General features: G+C 38.5%; 1 protein-coding gene across 3 annotated transcripts in view; it reads left to right on the top strand.

Moving 5' to 3' along the window:
- Window positions 1-23,277, top strand: part of DCLK1 (doublecortin like kinase 1) — a 255,169-nt gene that overhangs the window by 222,807 nt on the left and 9,085 nt on the right. For 2 of the 3 annotated variants that reach the window (XM_037376521.1, XM_037376523.1), the window contains 2 exons: window positions 1,212-1,292; window positions 8,472-8,585. In XM_037376521.1, coding sequence (XP_037232418.1) covers window positions 1,212-1,292; window positions 8,472-8,585 — 195 coding nt within the window. Of the gene's footprint in view, window positions 1-1,211; window positions 1,293-8,471; window positions 8,586-14,330; window positions 14,405-23,277 lie in introns of all 3 variants that reach the window. The other variant, XM_037376522.1, reaches the window with a different exon arrangement.

Below are 23,277 nucleotides of genomic sequence, written 5' to 3'. Positions count from 1 at the left end.
CAGATTTTCTAGGGATCTGGCATTCACAATGGTCATGTGTAAAAATTAGAGAGAGAGAGAGATAGAGAGAGATAATACATATGTGTATGTAAAAAAACCACACAAACCCAAAACACCAAAACATGCCAAAGCCGTAAAACTATTCATATGGTGATCCTGCAGGTAGGTAGGTGTTTAATTTCTGCCAGTTTACTTCTGTAGCCTGTAAGGCAAATCTAGGCAAAAGTGTCTTCCTGTTTCTTTCAGTGTGACAGTGTTTAATTAATCACCAAAACAAAATTACCTGCATCCACCTCCAAATTTAATGAGAGTAGCATTCACATTCTGAATCTCCATTCTTTGGAGAGTTACATTCTGCTTTTACAGATATGTGGAGGGTGATCAGGACTAGCATTTTAGCCTGTTAACTAACGAGGTTAATGAATGAGATACAGTCATAGAGTTGGAGGAACCACGTTGTTGTGTGTAGCAGGCTTTATTTCATAGCATCATTAATGAGAACTCTGCAAGTCCTTTGCCAATGGTGGCCTCCTGTGAAACACCTTCTTCCAAATAGTTCAGTCCAAATTTTCTGTTTTGAAGCATTAACCTATTCATTTAACTTCTCTTTGTTGCTAAAAGCTATTAACTTTTGTCTTTGGTGATACCTCTTTATTTGCTGTCATACTGCCATGCTGTTTCCTGTGCACTCCACTCTGGTGGAATTAGTTGTATATTTACATTCTAGTTGAAAACTGTGTAATTGCAGAGGAAATCACAAGAAGAAAAATAATATTTTTAAGTGTTTGGGTTTTTAATATCTTCTATGTCATTTATACAAAAGCTTAAAGTAAAATTCTAGATTTGCTGGGTTTTTTCTTACAGAAGAATTAGCTTTTTCTTAATGGGAAGCTAACCTAATTTCATGCTACCATCTGTTTTGTACATTATGCATTAAGTGTTTTTCTCTTAAACAGTGGATACACAGGTGTAACTCCGAGCTGTCTTCTAGCTTTTCAAGGTGTTGCTAGATACTGATTTAAAAATTCAGCTTGAAGTTCAGCAATTCATATTTGTGCCTTTTTTTAATAATCAATGTATTTCTGCAATTGGTAGTTCACTCTCTTATTAAGCACTCTTACATAATCAATTGAAAAGCACTTTTGTGAATTAAATGTTGATTTCTTCTTTAAACCTGCTCTTTAAATTTGGCCCTGTATTCCATTTCTCAGGAACTTATCACAATGATGCTTCAAGTGGATGTAGATCTGCGATTCTCAGCCTTGCAAGTTCTTGAGCATCCATGGGTCAATGTAAGTATTTTGAGGCTTATAGATGCTGCTTGTAGCTTGGCACCTTTGAGCTCTTTTCTGTCGTCCTTTCTATGCCCTTTTGGAGCCAGCACATTCTAAAAATGCCAGAGATTTAACTGGAAATAAGCTGCGTTACAGGCTGATTTAGTATATCATGCGTACCTTGAAGTATTCACTATTTTATGCATGCTCAGCTACATTTTCTCTGAAATATTTTGGGCCAGGTTTTCAACAAATCTCAACCACACTTGACAAATTTATACCTCTAACAATCAGCTTGCAGGTTCAGTGACACATTTTGCTCTCCTAAGTTCAGATGGACTCAAAAATCTGACAGTCATGATTAAGAGCTATTGAAATATAGCTCTTGGTGTTAAGCCTACTTGATCCAGCATGAAACAGGGAAACCTTTAGAATCATATTTAGCTTCTGACGTTGAAATATATATATATATTTATGTGCAGCCATATCCATTTAATCTTAGTTACCATGAAATAGCTATTTATGTATCCTGGCTTGTCTCTAAGCGACTGGACATTTGCCATAAAAGTGGTAATCAGTGAGATGGCATAGAGATAAATTTGGCAGAGAATAAAGAGATTTCTCTATAATTAATGTTGAGACAAGGACACTACTTAATATTTGTTAATTATTTCAGACTATTTAATATGTCTTAAAATACTTGGATGACAAGAAAGAAAAATTAGAGAAAATCCAGATTCAAATTCAGAAGGGAAGACTGAGAAAAGTACAAATGGGATGAGCAGAGAAAAAAGACAAAAGGAGGAACAAATAATGTTTTGTTGTGTTTCTTGCAAGTTTCAGTGCACAGTCCTCCAAAATCTTTTTCTACTCACTATTCTAAAATTCAAATATATAGTAACTTAATGTTTTTTATTAAAAATGTTAATCTTTTTTTATGAAAGTGTCCTCCATGTAGCCCAGAATAGTTAAGTGTTTCCTAAGTATATGCTTTAGTCTTGGAGGCTCCCTTGTTGCCCAAACAATTTTTTTTTAAATTGTAAATATTATCATGCAGAGCAGTTCTGCAGTGTACAAAGGGTGCAAGGATCCAGGACAATGTCTGATGAAAATATTTTCATTTTTTAAGGTAACATTTAAGCAGCTGAAATACTAATTTTCCTTGCTGCCAGGTACTGTCCTTGGACATAGTATTCTGTCACAGTTTATACTGACTTTTGGTGAGTGAGGTGTCTCTCTGTCTCCATGGGAGGAGAACGAGTGGGGATTTCTGGAGTGCAGCTGAGGAAGAGATGGAAGTGACTGATCAGAAGCTGCAGAGAGAACAGGTCACCCGCAGTGTCAGTCTGCACACTGCTGCTGAGGTTACTGAACCGTCACTTGTTTGGACCACGTAAGGATGTGGTCACTACTCTTCTTTTTCTGAAAAAACACGTTGGAACTGTTAATGCTCCCCCTGGAGACATTTTTTTTTTCTTTTTGGCTTCAGTTACACCATGATATATTTCAGGAAGCCATTTTAGTGAGATGTATTAAGAAGAAAAGGTGCAGCTCTTTGCCAGTAAAGTGATGGTGATGGTGTGCAGGTGACGTGGTCTGCTCCCTGCCCTCGCTAGTGCCTGCTGATGGGAAGTGACAGGGAAAGGGGCTGAGGGCTAAAGTCTTTTGACACTCCGGAGCTCCGCTAACCAAACTTGAGCTCTGTTTTCTGAAGCACCGTGGCAAATTCTCGGTTTTCTGTGCAATAAGTTAAAATGTGGATACTGTAGAGGATACTGCAGAGACTTAAATGGATTTAAAAGGGAGTTCAATACATTTTTGGAGGATGAGCCCATTGGTGCCTCTTAAATATGGTGGTCTGGATACAACTCTTGGCTCACAAAGTTCTTAAGTACTTGGCTGGCAGAAACTGGAGGATATACCACGGAAAGTTCAAGAACTACTTGTTTTCGTTAAATGTACTATTTCATGAACTGTGACTACAGTACACTGTTGGAAACAAGATACTGTGTTCAATTCACCTTTGGTCTAGCTCTACTACACTTGCTGCAGTTCTCATAGTTTTATGCTAATTATACTTCTTTGCAATCAAAACCTGTAGCAGTTCTGTCCATAAATACATGAAACAAATATTCTATGACAGTTCTGTAATTTCTTCCTTTCTGTCCAATTGCTGCTTTTAGCAGCTGAGACGAATCAGTGTTTTGTTTTCAGCAATATGCTAACAATAGTTCATGATGCAGATCAAAACCTCTTTTGAATTCTCATATGTATCCTCCAGATATTTTTTCTGGAAAAATAAAGGCCAGCACTGGGACCAGTTCAGGAAAGTGCTTGAGCTCATTCCAAATGTCGTTCCTAGCATCCTAGGCATCACACATGGAAGCGTTTAATAGTAGGCATAAAATTAACTATATGGCACTAAAATCCTAGTTCACTTCAGGAGAAATAAGAACACGGCTGGGTTGAAACAGGTGCTTAAATGCTTTCGTGAAAAAGGACACTTCACTGAAGTAAGGCTGGGAAGTACACAGTAGGCAGCCTAGCAGGGACAGCCTGCTTGTGTACAGAGGCAGAATGATGCGCTGGTGTCAGATCCAAACTCACATCCCCAAACCATCACCTGCCTGAGCAGCTTCAAGTCTGTCACACCACTTCCCTGTACCTCATTTTCCCAGCTTCAGGACAGGGAATTATGGTAGTACTCATCCCTGTTTATAAAAGGCTCTGCCCTGCAACTTTCATAAAATACTATCTTTCTGAGAAGAAATGGCACGTGAAGTTTTCACCTAACACTCCATTTTCCCAGATGACCTGTTTAAATACTTTTCCATGGCATCAAATGCCAGACTTTACTTTCCCTTTTCTTATTTCAGTTCTGAACCTATTCATAGAGTGGTAAACTTGCAGCTAAAATACTGGATAGGACAGCTGGCTTGAAAAGCAGGCATGTGTTTTCTTTGACAATTTTAAAAAACATTTTCTCTCTTTGATCAAACCTTTGATAGAAGTGTTGTAACTGCTTACACTGTATAAAACCATTTTGTAGATTGTAAATAACCATTCTACTTTATAGCTGCTTACTATGTGATTACTTGGTAAATTGCTGAGATTCCTGGAATGTGCTTTGACAGCTTCAGTAGGAGCCAACCCTCATTTCAGTTTCAGTTTTTGCCATAAAAATAGCTGGAATCCTCTTGGAAACTGCAAAAGTTGTTATGGTGAAAGTCAGACCAGTAAAGCAGTTCCTATGTCAATAATATCCCAGCTGTTTTCAATTCAAAAAAAACAAAACCTGAAAAGATGTTGGCAATGTGCCACTGCCACAGATGGAGATCTTGAATTCTAAATGAAGTTCAGCAGCATTTCCTTGCCCCCTCCATGTAGTTTATTTGGATTTGTCTTTCCTATGCAGTACACTTAGGCTTGGAAACAAATCCATCGGTTTATACTTCCCCTACAGGGACCCCAGCTCTTTCCTTTCTTTACCTGCTCAAATTCTTTGCAAAACCAAAGAATTATAAAAGAGGCTGGAAGATTGAGGTCTGGCATTTTAAACATTGGTGATATTGAGAATCTGATTTATACTCTACAAATTACAGGACAAACTTACTCTCTTTTTGTTGTATAAGTAGTAAATATTTTCTAATGCTGCACTGAGCAGTGGATGCTGAAAGGGATGGACTGCATTCTGTAAACCCTTCTCTGTTAAAATAATCAATACTAATTGTTGTATGTTGATGCTGGAGGAGGAAGATGGCACACACCAGCCTAAAAAGCATTAGGGAAACTGGAGCTTTTACATATTTCCTTAACCATGTCTGCCTTGGAAATCTGTGTGCAAAAGAAATGAGTAACCAAGCAATAAGTAGTAATAAGCTGAGTATTTGTGAGGAACTTAATTTTAAAAGACATTTCTTATTTGGCAGCTGCACTACTTTTGGTTACACCCTAGGACACTGCTCAAAGAAAAATTTCCTTGTAATCCTTAAAGGAAAGAGTCCAAAAACTTTTCCAGTACTTCTATTTTCTCTAATTTTCTGCTGTTATTTATATAATGACCTATTCATCTCATGCCTTTAGACTTTGAAAGTAAAGCTCTTGTAAAAAGGATCTGAGTGCTTCAGGGCAGTAGGAGTTTGGGAATCCTGAACTTCATTCCATCTTTTTAACACTTCTTTTTTCTTTGAGTGGCAGTGTCTCATGCCATAGAGAACAATGCAAATATGAAAACAGTGTTTACTAGTTACTCAAATGACACCAAGGCTCTGCCTCTTATTTTTAATTTCATTTTGATTTCTTGCAAATAGATCATGAAACCTATTTTGTGGAAGTTGATTTAAAAAAAAAAAAAAAAAAGGCATCTTAAGATCCCAAGCAGTTTACATTGTCCAGGTGAAAACTCAAATTCTGAACCAGAGTTTTGAAATCATCAATGGATTTTGACTGCTAAACTTCTGAAATGTGCTCAAGAGAGCGCTTCTTTCACAGCATCAGCAGTCAACATTTTCTGAAACTCATGAGTTGAGCACCAAAAATCACTCATCAACTTTAAAAGATCTTGTCCTGATTGCTAAAGCTGAGATGAAATTCTGTGATCCTAACCCACTGCAAGAAGTAGTTCCTAATGTTAAAATAGGGAAAAGGAACAGTTAACCTCATTGGGGTCTGACATCCTTCCCATTACAGCAACCTGATGAAATTCTTGTCAGCAGTGTTTAGCTTTTTCTCCAATTCTACAGCTTACCCTGCTGATTCTGGTGAATCTGATGGTGGGGTTTTTTCACTTCTTGCCTTTTTAAACTGCAAAGCAGTTTGTTTTTTATGTAGTTAAACAGTTACCATCTCTCACCTTCAATATCCATCTATTTTATTGGTGGCTGAAGTGATTCCAGGAGCCAGCTAATATATATTAGCTTGTTTATAAAGCATGTTGGAATAAAAATATAAGTAATAATAAAAAAAGATAACTACTAAACATCAGGTAGCAGCAACAGTAGTAAGAAAATTTAATAACGATAGAGTAATCCGTGTATCCCTATGCCGCATCTTACATTGAGCTGGAAGATATTTCATCTAAAGGCTGGAGCCCAAACTACGTGTCTCTGGCATGTTGCACTGGAATTGTGGGTGCAGTCCTTCACCAATAAAATATTACACAGTCTTGGTAACTATTGTCTTTTCCATATTTTAGTCTTTTGACAAGATGACATGCACGTTTGGCAGGCTTTCATATCAAGAAAGCCAAGAGAATTATTTTATTTCCCCCCCTCACCCCCTCCAGTGAAGAAGAGTACACTTTACAGACTAGCTTTCTTCTGGGAAAGGCAAGGTCAGCAGAAAGCAGGTTATTTTTAGGGGTCATATACCACCGAGCCAAGACTCCCTGGTGCTAGACAATAATCAGCTACTGGGTTGTATTGTTTTGTTTTGTGTTTTGCAGCTGTGTGCACTTGACCATATTTTGCCAGCCGAGACATTTTGTTAAGGGGTGAGTGAGGGATCTCTAAACACAAACTCCCCAAGCTAAATAAATAACAAACCCCAACCAACCTCCCTAAAATTCCCATATGCTCACTGAACTCATGATTTACTGCAGCAATTCTGTAACTCTTTGAGCGCACTCAGAATTGCTGCAAAGCCAGAAAAAAAAAGTGTCTGTCATCTCTTTGTATTGTGATCTTGTCTCTTGTTTGCCTGTATTCTGCTAGGATTTTGCTTAAGTGGAGTTTAAGAACTTTTTAAACTTTTATAGCTACACATACCATGCAGTACCAGCTTGGGATGACCGTTGTGGATGGCCAGTGACCTGATAAGCTGCATATTCTGCATTTTGTTGCCTATTCTACTTGTTGTTAGCTGAAATCCTGCATATTCTGCCAGCAGAGAAGTCTCACCCAGTGGAGACTTTTTGCACTGTTTTCAGGCATAAGGATCTTAATTGCAATTTCTAAAAGAACTTTATTCTCTTGGGCTTGAATTCAACCTGCTGACTTGTGCAAAACTGCAAACTCACTTCTTTCTGGTAGGGTTTCACTTCAGCATCAAGGATGCCTGCGTGGCTAGGTGCAGACTGACAGGTTTGCTCTGGGAAGCAGGATGCCCCAGCTGGGAGGAGGCACCTCCCAGCCCAGCTGCATGGCAGCTAGCTTGCCTGGTGCATGTGACAGCAGAACACGTGTCTGCCTCTGCCTGGGCACACAGTTGTGTGCCTACTTTTACCTCAGGTTAGATCAACTTGAAAACATGTGTCTTTTGGCAGGGACAATGAGGCTACCCACAGCCGGGTCCAGCTGCTTTCCCAGGCAGTCTGTGCCTCTGCCTGTCCTTTCCCCACAGCATCCCAGGCTTACGTGCCTTGGGACTGGGGGAAGGAATTGCAGTCCCTTGTTCTCAGTCAGTCAGAGATTTGATCTGCAGAGGTGACTTTGTTTAACTATGATTCTGGTATGGTACAGTCATAGACCGGGGGGAATGCTACAGCAAGCCGTGAGCCCACACCTAAGCTGGCCTGCAGACATAGGCAATGATACGTCCTGATACTGATGAGGTCTCACAGTCAACTGTCCCGAGGGTCTCATCCAGGGCATGCCTGACCTCCCATCTTGCCTGAGTTTCCTTGCACTGGGGCTCACTGAGCCATGGCTGCAATATTCACACAACCCCATAGTGTCTGAGTTTGTAACTTTTACAACAAGACATGGACCTTAGAGGTGTCTCTCAAGGCTTTTGGAGAGCCTTTCCTGCATCTTACCAAAACAGGGCCTCTGGTTTCTTTAATCTTTTGGGTGCTTTCTACTTTTGAGGTCATTATCTTTAAATTTATGTGATGCGTAGACGGACTCATAAACAGATCTGAGTTTACCAAGCTTTGAAATATTAATGAACCCAAAAATAACTGAGCGGGGGTAGTTAAGACGTGGCAGAAAGAATAATAAAATATTTAATCATTTTTATTAACTAACATGACCTAAAATTTGAGAGTAAGATATTGGGTAAAGAAGGAGAGGCTGGTTCGTGACATACGTTCATCTTATAAATACCTTAGATATATTGATGGACACAATGATTGACCCATATTTCATTACAAACTTTTTGTAAACTTTTCTATATTGACAGGTTCTATCAGAATCACCTCACAATTCCTTTATTTCACCTTTTCTCTCTGAAGTTTTATTTTGCTCTATTTCTCTGCAGGACGATGGCCTTCCAGAGAACGAACATCAGCTCTCGGTAGCTGGGAAGATAAAGAAGCATTTCAACACAGGCCCTAAACCGAACAGCACAGCAGCTGGAGTTTCTGTCATAGCAGTAAGCATCTGAAATACACAGCCGAAAAACTAACATTTATGTGCCCACAAGACAGTGTGTGTTTAGGACATGCCACCAAAAAAAAACCAGAGAGGGTTAATTTTTCAGATAATTCTAGCATTTTATTAATATAAATGTCGTTAGACTGGTATTCTGCACAATTTCTCCATTGGTTCCCCTTGCGAGTCACATTAGCAGCCCTGGGAGATATAACTGTACACACACTTCCACATCTTACCAGAAGATCAGTGGACCTAACTCCAATGTAGATTCAACAATCTGAACAATGGGATCATGACATTTTGCTTGGCGGCAGGATCATCACATGGGTTGAGGCCGTACAGAGGTTGGAGCAGAAAGACAGCAGCACTTTAAAATGGAAGTTGCTCCAAACCCGTAACAGAAAATCTGTATGGCAGTCGCAGCTGCTCTTCTCTGAAGATGTCAAAGGGCACTATGATGCCTCGCTTCTACCTTCATGGTTGATACAGATCTAGCCACTTCAGATTTAGCTGAGCAGCAGCATTTTACTGTACTGCCACATGCACACTGCTTCCTTTTAGGCAGAAGGACTTAACTGTGTAAAGAATTAATGGAGCTCCTTGCTGCCTTCTGTCATCTTGCAATTCCAACCTAGGCATTCCAGGTTCTGAAACCAAGCTTGACCAAACTTTTGACCAAGCTTTACCGAGGTTTCAATGGCATCCTCAGTGTAGCATACATTGCATACATTTGTATTTTTTCCCCAAAATGAACACGTGTATTAGATATACATGTGCGCAGAATAAATTCAGTGTGTTATGGGATTCTTCATACTAATGCCATTGAATAGTAACATGCACATCCTTCACATTTTTAATACATCTGCCTGTGTTTGTAAGCTTTTATTACTCATGGTAATGTTAATGCTCCAAATAGTCACTAAAAATAAGCGACATGTTAAACATAACCATTCCCATATCAGATTACTCGGTGTTCATTCCCAGCTTCCATAAATTGCAGGTGGTGTGACTGCACGTGTACACTTTCTTGTACTGTTTCCACTTTCATGTTTCTCAGCTCAGCCCCTCCAGTGGTGAGTTAAATCAGCATGAAGTAAACTCAGCTCAGCACATGCAGTCTGGCTCACAGGTGTGAACTGTTTGTGCAGCAAAACGGATACTCTCTCAAAGTTACTTGGTATAAGTACTTAAAATTTCAAGCTGTGCCTCTCATATTTTTTCTTTACTCTTTCTAATCCTGAATGTCCTCAACATGGAAGCAAGTTGTTCCTCATGCTTTTCCTAGATTTTCTCAGTCATCAGCTAACATAGTCAGCATTTATTTATTTCCATTTTTAAGCAATAATACTGCAACAACTCTCCCACAACTAAAACATCACATACCCATTGCTCATCTGAAATGCAGGTATGTTCTGTATAGACTAGCTGAAACCGTGTTCCTTTCGAATGGACTGCCAGCACGCTTGTCCATGAGAATTACTGTTCAGATCCTCCACGCTAATGACTTCAAAGCTTAAAAGCAAGAAATGATGCCTCTGTCCTCATCCACCCCTCGCCTCCTTTATGTTTTTAATTTCCCCACCCTCCTCTGTTTTTTTCTTTGCCCCAGTTGCTGTGCCAAGGAATTGTTTACAGCAGTTTGACAATCGAGTAATGAAAAAGGCACTGTAGTGAGTCTTTCCACTGCAAAACGTTATACATCGGGGGGGGGGGGGACGGGGGGGACACAACGACACACACGACACACGTATATGTTTAATTACATTCTTAATGGCTTTTATTTATTTTCTAGTGTTTGGAAATTTAACAGATTATTTTTAGTGATCATCTCTATGGGTGAACATCATACTCTGGCATGATTAATCCATCAACTTGGCCTATGAAGTAGAAATGTTTAGCATATTTTTACAGAATTCAGAAAGTGGTTTGATTAGCTTGTGTCAGTTATTTTCTAAAACTTGGAAGACACGGAGAAGTGTAGACTTCTTTAGCGATTTGGTAATGTTCCAGAAAGCTAAATAACTTTGATTTTAAGAAGAAATTGCCTTTATTTTCTACAAAACTAATTTAATAAGTAAAATAAAGCCAAAAGCAAAACAACAAAACCTTTAATTGTTGTTTCTGCATTTGAAAGCTTATTCAATATACATTTGACACGCATGTCATCAGGGGTTTACATCTGGGGGTCTTCCTTTAACTGTGCAATCTCTAATATTATTGAAGTAAATCTTATTAACAAAGACTGCTCTACATTTAAAATTTTCAAAGTATGTACAGATGCTGTAACATATTGTTCAGCACTAAAGACGTGCACTAAGTGTATTTTCTACAAAAATACTGTTTTATTGTGCCTGCTTGTATGTTTACTGTAACTTTTTGAGAGAGTGCTTGTGTATATAATATACAGAGTTGCCTTCTATATATTATATAACACATCTGTGTCTGTGTGTGTGTGTGTGTGTGTGTGTGTGAAAATGTGTCAATATGTGCATATATTTATATAGCTTACTTAGGAGTATAACAGATAATTAATAGCATTATTTTAAGTTTTATAACTCTGTTTATCTACAGAGATAGTTAATTTGTGGTATTTAGTCCTTAATTTGTCCTTACACTGGTATGATATTATATGCCTGTTTTCTTCAGTGGTAAGAAGTAACACACCTCAAAGATCTCAAGCAATATTTATCATATGCACCAATTAAAACTATAATATGAAAACTAATTTTCTAAAGAAGCGTTTGTGGTCAGTTTGACTGGGGGGAAGTTTGAAGCCGCATGTATTTTACAGACATCTGCCGTGGCTGCTGCTTCCTTCAGTGACGTCCAGATACATTGTATTGAACCCCTCTTTGGTACAGACTTAAGTCTGAACCTTGCTGATGTGGTAATCCTCAAAGTTGTAGCTGACCATTCAGGGTAGGGACGTCCTGCAAGTGTTTGTGCATGTGTCCAGACTTGGAGTTTGTCCACATTTGAAAGGATTTGTCAGTTTGGACAGACTACCATAATGAACGTGTTGTGCATGACTAGCAAAGTAGTTCCTTTGCTGATGTAGCAGAGATGATTCACCTAACAAAATTAGCTATACAGGCAAAGAGACTTTTCTGTTGATACCTTAATACATCATTAAAAGTTCTGCCAGCATAACTATGTCAGTTGGAAAAAAAATTCCCTTAAACCAACATAGCTTTGCCAGCAAAATTTTAATTGGAGAGCTAGCTTTTAAAACAGCAAGAGAATTAGCAAGCCCCTAAAAAACTCTGATTGCTGCGGGGAGAATACGTAGGAGAAAGATCACTTTTCATGCTCCATTCTTAAACTCTTGTCATAGACATTGAGTGCCGTCTCTGTAGCAGACAGGGGCTGAGCTAGTGCCCCTCCAGCCCGTGTCAAAGTGGCCGCATAACTGCTAAGCATGTGCCAAAATATTTGCAGGATCAGGTTTCTCATACAGCTTTCCAATAAGAACAGTGTTTTATAGTTACAGGATGGTGTTTATAAAAGACACTGCAGTAAAAACATGAAACCAGACTTTTTACTAGTCTTTTTAAAATTGGGGGATACATTTTTTTCCTTCAATTCTCCAAGGGTGTCACCTCTTTTTTGTTTTTCCTTGGCCACAGAACAATACCCTGTGGCTGTACCCTCTGGGCTTTAGTGACAGTGGCTCAAGCAACCAAGAGCCAAAATAATTTTTTTCAGAATGCTTCTGCGATCCAGAAGTGTGCAGTAATTCCTTGTATGAACCGAGTATCGTTTGTATTCTTGTCTGAAATGTTAAAGCTTTGCCTGTATGTTGTCACTTCTGTGCTTGTATTTTTGCCATTGTTAAGACAGATGAAAAGATTAATGATAATCTTCTCTTAAGGTTGTATGAGGTCTCTGTCTTGGCAATGGGAGTAAACTCCAGCTGGAGACTCAGAGGAACTGAGTAGGACAGGAAAGAGAAAAGCTGCTCAGAAAGTTGGTGCAGCCCTCTGCCTCTTGTAGAGCCCTGGGTGGGCTGGGGACACCGACGTGGGGCCGCTGCTGGCAGTCGGGCAAGGGCAAGGTGGTGGATGGCTTGTTGCCCTGCATTCTGCCGGTTTAAACATAAAATCACATGTTCCAAGCAGCGTTTTTAGCGGTGGGATTTCTTGAGTGATGTGGAAGAGAAGCCAAGTTTAGTCTGTGGGTTTTGCTTGGCTTAAAGGTGAACCCGTGCTTGGGCTGTCACATCCCATCTATTGTCTGTGTTGTCCTGGTACCCTTGTCCACAGTCAGGTTTCCCACAGCAGCAGTTCCACGCCAACAAAATTGTTTCAGGTCGTGTTAGGAAGCAACTCCCCCGGTTTTGTTTTGGTTTTTTTTCTCTATTACTTTTTAGCTCTTCGACTGTAGGGCAATATTTTTGATCTGCTTTTTAAGAAAAAACACCCCTTTTGTGTATTTTATGTGCAGCATACAAGGAAGCCAGTAGATGGCAATAACAGACCAGTGTAGTTAAGCCAACAGCAAATTAACTCGGTACAAGGTTCTGCGTTTAAACAGGAAACGTCCTTTAAATAATTCTAAATAAGATGCAAGTGGCATTGTTTTAACAAAATGGAATAAATTATTAAATTCTACGCTTGCAGGGGAGTCATCAAGAAAAAATTAAATTTGCAGTTAGGTCCTAGCTACCCTTGGAGTGGTTGGTAACTGGAAATGCGTTGAACTGCTTTACTGAATTTAGAATTCAAAATAGTCGTCAGTATTGGAAATATATGCCACGTTCTTAGTGAAGCACAAAATGGCCTTTTCTCTTCATAGGGTAAAATGTGAACATCATCACAACTAACAATTTTAAAGCAGGCGAAGTGTCTCCCTCAAGATATTTTCCCCTAAATTTTTATTTAACTCAGCTAAATGATGTCTCCACCGTCTGTTAGTGCAGCACAGAAGGGTTAGAGAAAACAACACATTTTCTTTGTTCCTATGCACACGATTCTGATAATGATAAATTAAACCTAAAAGATCTGTATTCCTTAAGTAATATCATGAGCACGCTTTCCTGGACACGATGTTAAGTTAATTTCTATTTTGACTTTAATTGGTGCAATTTTAAACCGAATAGTTTTGTACTGTTATCTTTTTGAGCATGAGGTGTAAGCTGAAATGATAAACAATGTTATTCATGGCTCTGAGTAGTCCTCCTCTCCAAGGTTAACGCATTTTTAGAAATGAATTACCATGATTGATGGGGTATCAAAACCTGATTCTTTTCATCTTTACACATTCCATGATTATGAAGCAGTCTAATTTAAGCCTTGTGTAGTCTGTCTAGCCTGTTCCTTGGGATGGTTGCACTGCATTTTTTTTTAAATTATTAAACCTCACAGTTTAATTGCAAAAGATAATTTTCCATTACTGGTATGTGCAACTTAAAAGGGCACTTCTGTCTTTGGAGGTAACAAGATATTTGTCAGACTTTTAAATGAATGCATTATGCATTAAGTAACCTATTTCACAAACTCCATTTTAGTTTGAATAAATCGGCTTCTAATTTAGCAAGACTGAATCTAGAGTTAGTATCTTTTTCTTTTATTTCTTTACTTTTTTTTTGCTTTTCGTCTCTGGTACATAGCTTTAGGATGTTAGAGAAGTGCCTTCTGAAAGTGAAAACAGTAAATATGCACTAAATAAGGAACAGCTTGCTCTGGAGTCTGAATTCTTTAGCCTAATGTCGATCCACTGAGTTGCCCCGTTTCTCTCTGCTCAGCTGGACCACGGGTTTACCATCAAGAGATCAGGGTCTTTGGACTACTACCAACAACCAGGAATGTATTGGATAAGGTATGAGATGGTGCAGCGCCAACAGTCAGTGTTTCCATGGCAACGTGCTGGCAGTCTCCATTAACCAGTTCCTTCAGTGGATAAACATGCTTTTTGATTTGTTATCCGGTCCATATGCTGCTTTATCAGTTTCGTTTTAATCTTGATTGAGATGCCACACCCCCTCATTCCCTTTCTTCACCCATCCCTCACACCCACATTGCCAGCTTTCTCTTCATCGCACATGCTCAGTATCAATTTCTCCTATAGTTAAAAGGACAGTGTATATAGAAAATCTACTAGATATGCTGAAGTATGCACCCTCCCCCTCCTCTATTGCTTGTTAAGGCATCTGCTTCCCCTGCGCTCCTGTTTTGAAACACACGGAGCAGCAACAGGCTCTCAGCATATATTTTCCTCTTTTTCCATGCGAGATGTGGAGCTATATACTGTCATTTTAAACCCACTAAACACAATCCTTACCTTAGATTGAACAATGCATTTACATAACGTGGTCTGCAGAAACTCTCCCAAGTTCAATGAAATACAATGCATTGTATGTGCTGGTAAGCTTGTGTTTCTAACAATGCATTCCTTCTCTTTCCTTTTTAAAACCCTTCTGATACCTATTTATTTTTATTTGATTTTTTTTAAATATTGCATGAGTCTTTTGAATATATTTTTCTTCATTGTGTAACTGTGCCAGGGTTGTTGTTAGCTGGCTTAACCTGTATGATAAAATGGGGATCTGGGGGGGAAGGGGTTATTCTGGAGCGGGGGCAAGGAGGGATCCAGGTCTGATAGCCCACACGAGGCACTAGGTCCACACACCTCCTCAATCAATCCAGAGCCCTGGAATTTCCATCAAGTGGTTATTTGCTGGCTTTTTTCCTTCTTATTACTCACAAGACCCGCATATTGATAGCTGGAGAAATTTTTACGTTTCTTGCAAAACCTGCATTTTCTAACAATGCAATGTTTGAAGACTTTAAAAACTCATCTGTGAGCTATTTGGGAAAACAGCAAATTAACCACATTAGTGAAACAGCAGAGATGGTCACTGCAAGTGTTTCCAGTAAAGTAAAACTCCCACCCTGGATCATTTCACTGAGTGCATGGATCGGGCTACAGCACGGATTCCATAAACCCTAGCAGTTCACCGAGCGCACACTGAGGGTTAAGTAGATACTGATATGGATGTTCTGGGGAAAGAAAAACCAAAAATAATCCTTTTTTTCAGACCAAAAAAAGTAGAAAAATTGAGAATCACTTTCACTCCAACTGCTCAAGTGTGCAGCAGTACCTGTAATTCCAGCTTATTGCGCTTGCGTTGGTGGCTACAAACCTACCATGACCTGCAAGGGCACAGCAAAACCTGCTTGGTCTGTCCCGTCACTTGGCATCATCCTTCGCAGGTTCCAACCTTTCAACACAGCCAAGAGACGGCAGCACAGCATCTGTGCTTTTTGGTTTTGAAGACAGGGTGAATGGGACCTGAGTGCCCAGCTTTAGCTGACTGTGGGTTTGATAGTATTAGAGGAATTCTTCTTTCCTGGTTATGAAGGAAAAGATGGCACTTTGTGTCAAGCAGGACTTTGTCAAATAGTTGCAAATGTAATGCCTCCTCTGTAAACCAGAGGAAAGCTCAAATGAGCTTTATTTCTCTTCCTGGAGTTTAGTTGCTATCCATGATCAGCTCACAGTCCTTCTCGGCTTTACTGTATTTTACACCAAAAGAAAAATAACTCCCCAAAAAAACTCCTGTCTTTCTATACACAATGTTTGGATCTTTTAAAACCCCAGCTTCAGGGGGAGCAGACCACCAGAAACTGTGATAAAATGGAGCATCTCCTCTCAGACTGGCCTTGACTCAGTTTGACTGCATAGCCCAGATTTTGAAACAAACCATATGCATTTTGAGGAGGTAGGGGGGGAAGACTAATTCTGCAACTTGGTAAATAAATAAACGCTATTAAAAAAAAAAAAAAAGCCATTTTACTAAAGCACTAGTAATGGCTGTCATCAGCATACAAAATGACACATCCCTGAATAATGGGCTGGAGCAGATGGGCGATAATCTCTCTTATTCATACATAAACTGCTCTGTTTTCCAGCTGGGGGCAGTAACAACAATGTTTATAATTAGCGCTTTCTAAACAGGGCACCTAGTGTGGAAAGGCCAATTGGGAGAGCAGGGCTCCTAGGCGTAGATGCTTAATTAGGAAATACTATAACAGGGGGTACCTCCAAACAAGCACTGCCCTGTGCTTGGTCCTCTTTCATCTACGAGAACAAGCAACTGCTGTAGTGACCAACTTTTTAGGCTAAATAAAACCATTTCGATGTAGCAAGTGTTTACTTTTTAGTAACGCAAATGCAAAGCATATGAAAAGGTTCATCAGTTCCCATCTATAAAACAGTTAATTTATCACAGGCCCATGAAAATTAACCTGAATTCACAAGTACAGCGAAAAATGAAAGCAGATCCCAAGGAAAATGCAATGCTCCCTTTGTCAGTGTTGAACTACTCATTTCTTCTCCAGTCCTTTGATTGTTTTCATCCCTAGTTTCTAGTAATCTTCTAAAATATCTTTTTAAATGGCACTATTTCCTACTTCAATCAACCAGAAAACCTTTTCCTTTCTCGGCCTAAAAGGCATTCCTATCCAAAGTGCCTCAAAGTCCCAATTTTGTGACCCTGTTATATTCCCTTTCAGTAGAATAAGATGTGCAAAAGTGACACAACTTTTTTTAGATACTAAAATACAACAAACCTTATGTACAATAATGTTTGTTATATCAGATATAAGATATAATGCCTAGGAAATCTTGTACTGTTCCTTGAACAGAAGGAACAGAAAAATCAGAGGGGCTAAATCAGTAAAATCATTTGGACCCCACAGTGATACATGTTTTAAAGCAGCCCACCTAATGCTGTTGGGACACCAGCCCCGCAAACACAAGTGCAGAAAAGGCCAAAGCAGCAGCAGGAGGGAATGAGACCTGGGGGTCCCAGTTACAGCGCCCCCCCCCCCCCCCCCCCGCCCAGTCTGCACTGTGCCAAGGCTGGTGAAACTTTGTTGTTCCTGATAGCCAGGAAAGCCAGCCTTGGTGCAGGAGGGTAATGCCCATGGTGCAGTCACATCTCCATTCTCCCAAATTGCTAATGCCAACTCAAGCCGAAGACAGAAGATATCACCCATCTCTGAGCAGAGGTACTATGTTCAGGATTTCTTTTTTTTTCTCCAAAGTCAGCCCATTCTCTGGTAGTTCTCTTTGTAAAAGGCTTAAAGCCAATTCATTCATATTTTATATGGGAACTTATCAGCAGTGACCACAAAAAATCCAAATGGCACTTGCATTATCCTTCAGAAATATCATAACTGATGGATTTACTTTCTTATGAGGAACTTTTCTTTAAGATGTCATTAACTGAGGCTTTTAACAGTTTGTGTGAATCCAGATTTTTTGGCTTTCTTGTAACTAAGCCAGAATATAGTGGAAGCATTCCAAGCCTTTTCTTTAGCCCCAAGTGTTGCAGTGTCCAGTCCATAGCCTTCTTCAGCTGCTTTACCTGTTCCTCCTAGTGGCAGCATGCTTTGAAGGCAGTGCTTTCCATAGCTTACCAATATTTTCTTTGACCCTGAATTTCCAAACTGGTTCTGGTTTATGTCTGAATCTTAACATTATTTTAATCTGCTACTGACAGAATGGCTTAAATTTTCTGCCATTTCTGGGCTGATTCAGAATATCAGGGGAGCATCAGAATGGTTGTATCTAATGTAAAACTTTAGTAGGCAATGTTTGTATATGTAGTATTATGTATAAAATTAATATAAAATGTTAGCATATGTTATTTTCTATATATCCACAGACACTATATAAAAGCTAAAGGAGCAAAATAAAACCCAGGAAATGTATAGGAAAGTCATTAATGATTTTATCTGTGTAATGACAATAGCAAGGAGATGAGGTACATTGGATGCTTAACATTCCAGTCCATACTAAATTCATAAAATACTTGATTTTTAAAATACAGTTCTCATCGTCACAGTTAAAAAAGTATCTGAATAGCTCATTTGAAAACCCATAGTTCCATCCTCTATGTTTGGTTCTTAACTTCCATTACTTTGCATCTGTCAAGTTACTTACACCTGTCCCAAGTAAATACAGGACACTTTCAAGTCAATACTTACAACCAGACGTCTTGACAATGGGACAAGGAAGTTGGGAATCGGGCTTACTATCTGTAGAGTGCCATGCTTAATACCATAAAACCCTCCGTAAGCTGAATACTGGTAGAAACAGGCAAGCATCTAAACTCATTTTAAATCTCTTCTGCTCTTTGACTAAGAAAACCACAACTGATTTTCAAACTATAAATAAAATTCACCCTTGCAAACAACTTGGCACTAACTCTCTTCCACATGTAATTCAAACCAGCTGAGGAATCACGTCTCTAAAAAGGGGGGATGTCAAAAAATAAACACAAACTTAAATATAGCAATACTAATTCAGCAGTTGTATGTGTAGAATACTACTTTGTATTCCCTCACCAATGCAGTACAAAGCATACATCAAATTGATTTGGTTTTCTTTCTTTTTTACTTTCATTTTAGCTAAATTTCATGCCAGAAGTTACATGGTGCGCTAAAGCACTGGCCTTTTGCATTTGGAGGTCTAGGTTCAAATCCACTCGATTAATTTGTCCCCTCGATGTGGTCATTTGCACATCTCCAAATCACCGTGTAACTTGACTTAACTTACAGCTTGTGCCTGAGGGGCTAAAAATAACACGTGTCTTTTACTCCTGGACTGAGGTGCATTGCTAATTTTGAAGTACTCTCCAAAAAGTGTCTTGAAACATAAATCAATCACACACATATATATATTTTATATATCTATATAAAATTATACATATGTGTGTGTGTGTAACCTGAGAAACCCATGGAAAAAATAAAAAAAAAAAAGATCAGACTGAAGGGCTGCCCTGGCTCGTGCCATGAGCGTTGTTTAATGGTAATTTTTACATAAGGAAACCTATCATTACATATCTCAGCGTATCAAGGTCACTAGCCAGAAGCTTAAGGAAGTAAGATAAAATTATCTAGGTGTGAACATTTCAATATGTGCATACACATATATGTATATAAAAGAATGCACTGGAAGAAAAATACCAGTGTTGCAATATGTTCATGTAATTCCACACACTAAACAAAGCATCACAGAAATTACAAGCAAATAACAAATATGCTCCTGCAGAATGAAAGCAAGTGAAGGGAAGGGTTTTTTAGATTAATGCATGAACAGCTGCATCCCCAGTTCAGTCTCCTGGCTGGTATGAATAATGGATGGACTAAGAGGCAAAATGCACAATAATGTTCTTTTATTAATGAAATGCATATATATCTATATTTGGTGTCCAGCAGTAAATTAAGACAAGTGAAAAGAAAAACAGTCACTGCTCACATTCATAAAATGCAGTTACTTCAATCCAATAATTACTGACCTGACAGAAAATATCACCCCACAGCTAAAATAAGGCGCTTCCCACTGCAAATCCAACATATATATCAAAGCTGTTATAGTTTTTGAATGTCTGTTCATAAACACACAGTTCAACATTTTCCAAGATAAAAAATGAATTTGCATGGCTCAGGAGGCCTGCAACATCAAGATGTAGAAATCAAAATGAAGACACTCCCTATGGCAAAATCCTGGGAAAATGCTAACTGCACCTCGGTATACAGGTGACAGAAAGAATGATTTTAAAATAATGCTTCTTTACTTGAAATTAAATGCATTTCCAAAAATGGCTTGTTAACCATTTGGTATTGGGTGTCAGGATTACTAAATGTTGATGCAAAATACATTAGTGCTTAATGAAGTGCTTCAGACCCATCAGCACCAAACTATTAGAGGCAATCCACTTATCTGCTGCTGGATAAGAAGCTCTACATTTCCTCATGGATTGCAGGAGGACAGCCGCATATCTTAAATAAGAATGCTATCCTTACATTTGAGTTGCCATTACTATCGTATAGTGCTCAAAGTTCTCACTCTCTCACCTCGAGCCAGGGAAAAAAATGTCAAAATGTGATAATGAAAATCTGGGATTTGCAGCCCTCTGAAGCATAAGTGCACTTCAGATCCTCTTATTATTTATTGAAAGAGTAGCTTAAAGTAGAAATGCCCTGGAAATCCATAATGGACTGGTTCATGCACCGGTGAACCACTCAGCTGAACAGTAGATGAAATAATACATCTATTAAACCAAGACAATGTGTATAAGAGGCCTTTGTTACAAAAATCAGTAATAATAACAAAAAAGGTGATTTTTTTAATATGCCCACGCGCACAAGAAGGTACAGTAGGTGAAAACTGCCTTTACACACACAGTTCAATACTCAAATGATTCTTACCATCTCCCCTGCATTCCACAGCATTAATCTATCATATTTTGAAATTCTTCAGAGGTAAAAAATAACCGTGACCTCATTACATGAAAAATAGCATTTGTGCAGAATGCAGAGTGGCAATACCGTCTGGCAGCGTACTAGATGCTGGAAGTACAAAACATCATCAAAACATTGCGCAGAAGAAGCCCGGTCTTGCAAGGTCTGTAGGGCTTGTGGGTGCTCTGTCTGTGGCCAGAAGTGACCCATTTTGTGGGTCTGATATGTTAAACATTAAATGTTAGAATATGACCTGTGTATTTTTAGCTCTTTGTGACTTTATATATTTTTATTTGATAATCTCTTTGGGTGAGAAAGGCTCTGAATGTCTCAGCCCAGGAGAGTTACCACAATAATACCCTTGAGTCTACAAGAGTGTCTTTACAAAGACTGATTAGACAATATTCAAGGGAGACTTTGGATAAAAATATAAAGAAAAATATTGTCTCAAAATATCTCAGGAAGTTTCTGAAGGGTTAGGAAGCCAGAAATATTTGGTCCTACAAGTTACAGCATAGCATGCTGGATTAAGTGAGATCATCAGGGGTATTTCTGCTTAATTTTTTTTATTGTTGAGGCAAGTGCCTTTATGTATATTTTTAAAAATGTGTTTAAACAAAAGCCCCCAAAAGCTTTCCCAACAATAGTAGAAAACCAGTACCTTGGGATTTATTTTTTAACATCTTAAAAAATATGTCCTGATATTTAATTATTTAACTGGCTTATTTATTTTGGATATTTTTCCTTTAAAAATAGCAATATCCTAGGCTAAATTTCAAAACAGATCTTTTATTCAAGTGTATTTCTTTCTGTGTAATTTACTCTGTTTTAAATATCTTCAGTTTTTACATATACATTTACCATTCTCATGGAGCAGGTTTTAAAAATACATTTTGAATTCAATACAAATATTTTTATTTATTTGACCAGAAATGTTCAAATTTTTCACAAGAGAGTATCTATTACCAGAGGATGATGTGATGTGGTCTAAACTTGAAATAAATGCTTATTTCCTGTAAGCATAAAAAATCTTTTTAAATGGAAATCTGTATTTTATAGAATGGTAATATATGCCATTCTTTTCAATTTTCACACAGAATTACATACTGTATGCAGTATATTCACTGTGTGTAAAAGGTCTAGGTATTCTTCTGTTTCACATTAAAAAATAATCAAAAACTGAATCGGTCCAAGGCTAAGAAACATAGAAGGCATTGAAAATACTAATTAGAGTATATATATTCTTTACTGAAAGATTAGCAGTGAACAGAGAAGTTCTCAGGAGATGAGAAGTGTTGGATTTTGTAGGAGTTATTTAAAATATGGGGATGAACTTATCAAAGGTAATGTTTTGCCCCTTTAAAGTAATGCCATGTAGGTTCCAGACACAAAAATATTAGTTCAGCAATTTAGCCTAACTAAATCCATTGGCTATAGTAGCTCTGTACTCTTGTCCATCTTTCTGTCTCTGTTAGATCATTATTGAATGCTGATTGCATTCTTTTAGAGCATGGGTTGCTATAATGCTATTCTGCACCGGTATGATGGATTTAGTTTTCATTTTGTTCTCAAAAATATGTTGGCTATAAAAATACATCTCTGCTCTCCTTTGAGGCTCATGCTATAACTGGTAAATTTGCTAGAGAAATCAGTCATGTATCTCTGAAGAAAAAACAATAAATCCTTTGAAGCAGAATAACCTTTTGGCTGCATTGTTTTAAATGGAGATTTTCATAGTAGGGACAAATTTTACAAGTCTTAGAAGTCAAACCTACTGGCTTCTCAAAGTTACCTTTGCCTCCAGTGCCGTAATCGGATATTTGTTTGCATTTTTTATGTCGTCTTACTAGCTACCTGCCTTTTCCCATTTTGCTTTTTCAAAAAAATTCATGAAGGCAGCCTTGCTGCAGAAGACAGTTAACTGTGTTGAAGTGCTCTTGCTGAATCAAGGCCATCCTGTTGAACTTGTAATTTTACAGCAATTTCAGGGACTGCAGTCTAATACTCCATAACCAAGACAACAGCAAAACCCAGTCCCATGCTTGAAATTGTTAGTCAGACTTAGGCTGCCCTTATCTGGGTCGCAGTTTCACCTTGTAAATGTGCCATAAAAGCAGAAGAAAGGATATGGCTAGAAGTCAACAGCCATCTTATTAAGACTTGCATTCCCAATACTGGCAGAAACTGATCAAAAAATGAAGCCCATCAAGTAAATGTTCTTCTTTCCCATTCCTAGATACTCTGGATAGACCTAGATATAATTAGTGGAGTATTTAATTCAATAGACCTTGGTTAGCAGGTGGAGACAGGGTGGTCAGGCTAAACAGGTCTTTCTGTCAGAGCTCTTCAGCATTCTCCCTAAGAACATCCATCGAGCAGCGTGAGGAAGTGTCAAAGAGCTGGGCTAGCTTCCTTCAGTGTTTGTTTCTCTCTCTTGTC

The sequence above is a fragment of the Falco rusticolus genome, chromosome 2 (assembly GCF_015220075.1).
Source record: "Falco rusticolus isolate bFalRus1 chromosome 2, bFalRus1.pri, whole genome shotgun sequence".
In the NCBI taxonomy this organism is placed as follows: Eukaryota; Metazoa; Chordata; class Aves; order Falconiformes; family Falconidae; genus Falco; species Falco rusticolus.
This window is presented reverse-complemented; position numbering and strand designations above follow the sequence as displayed.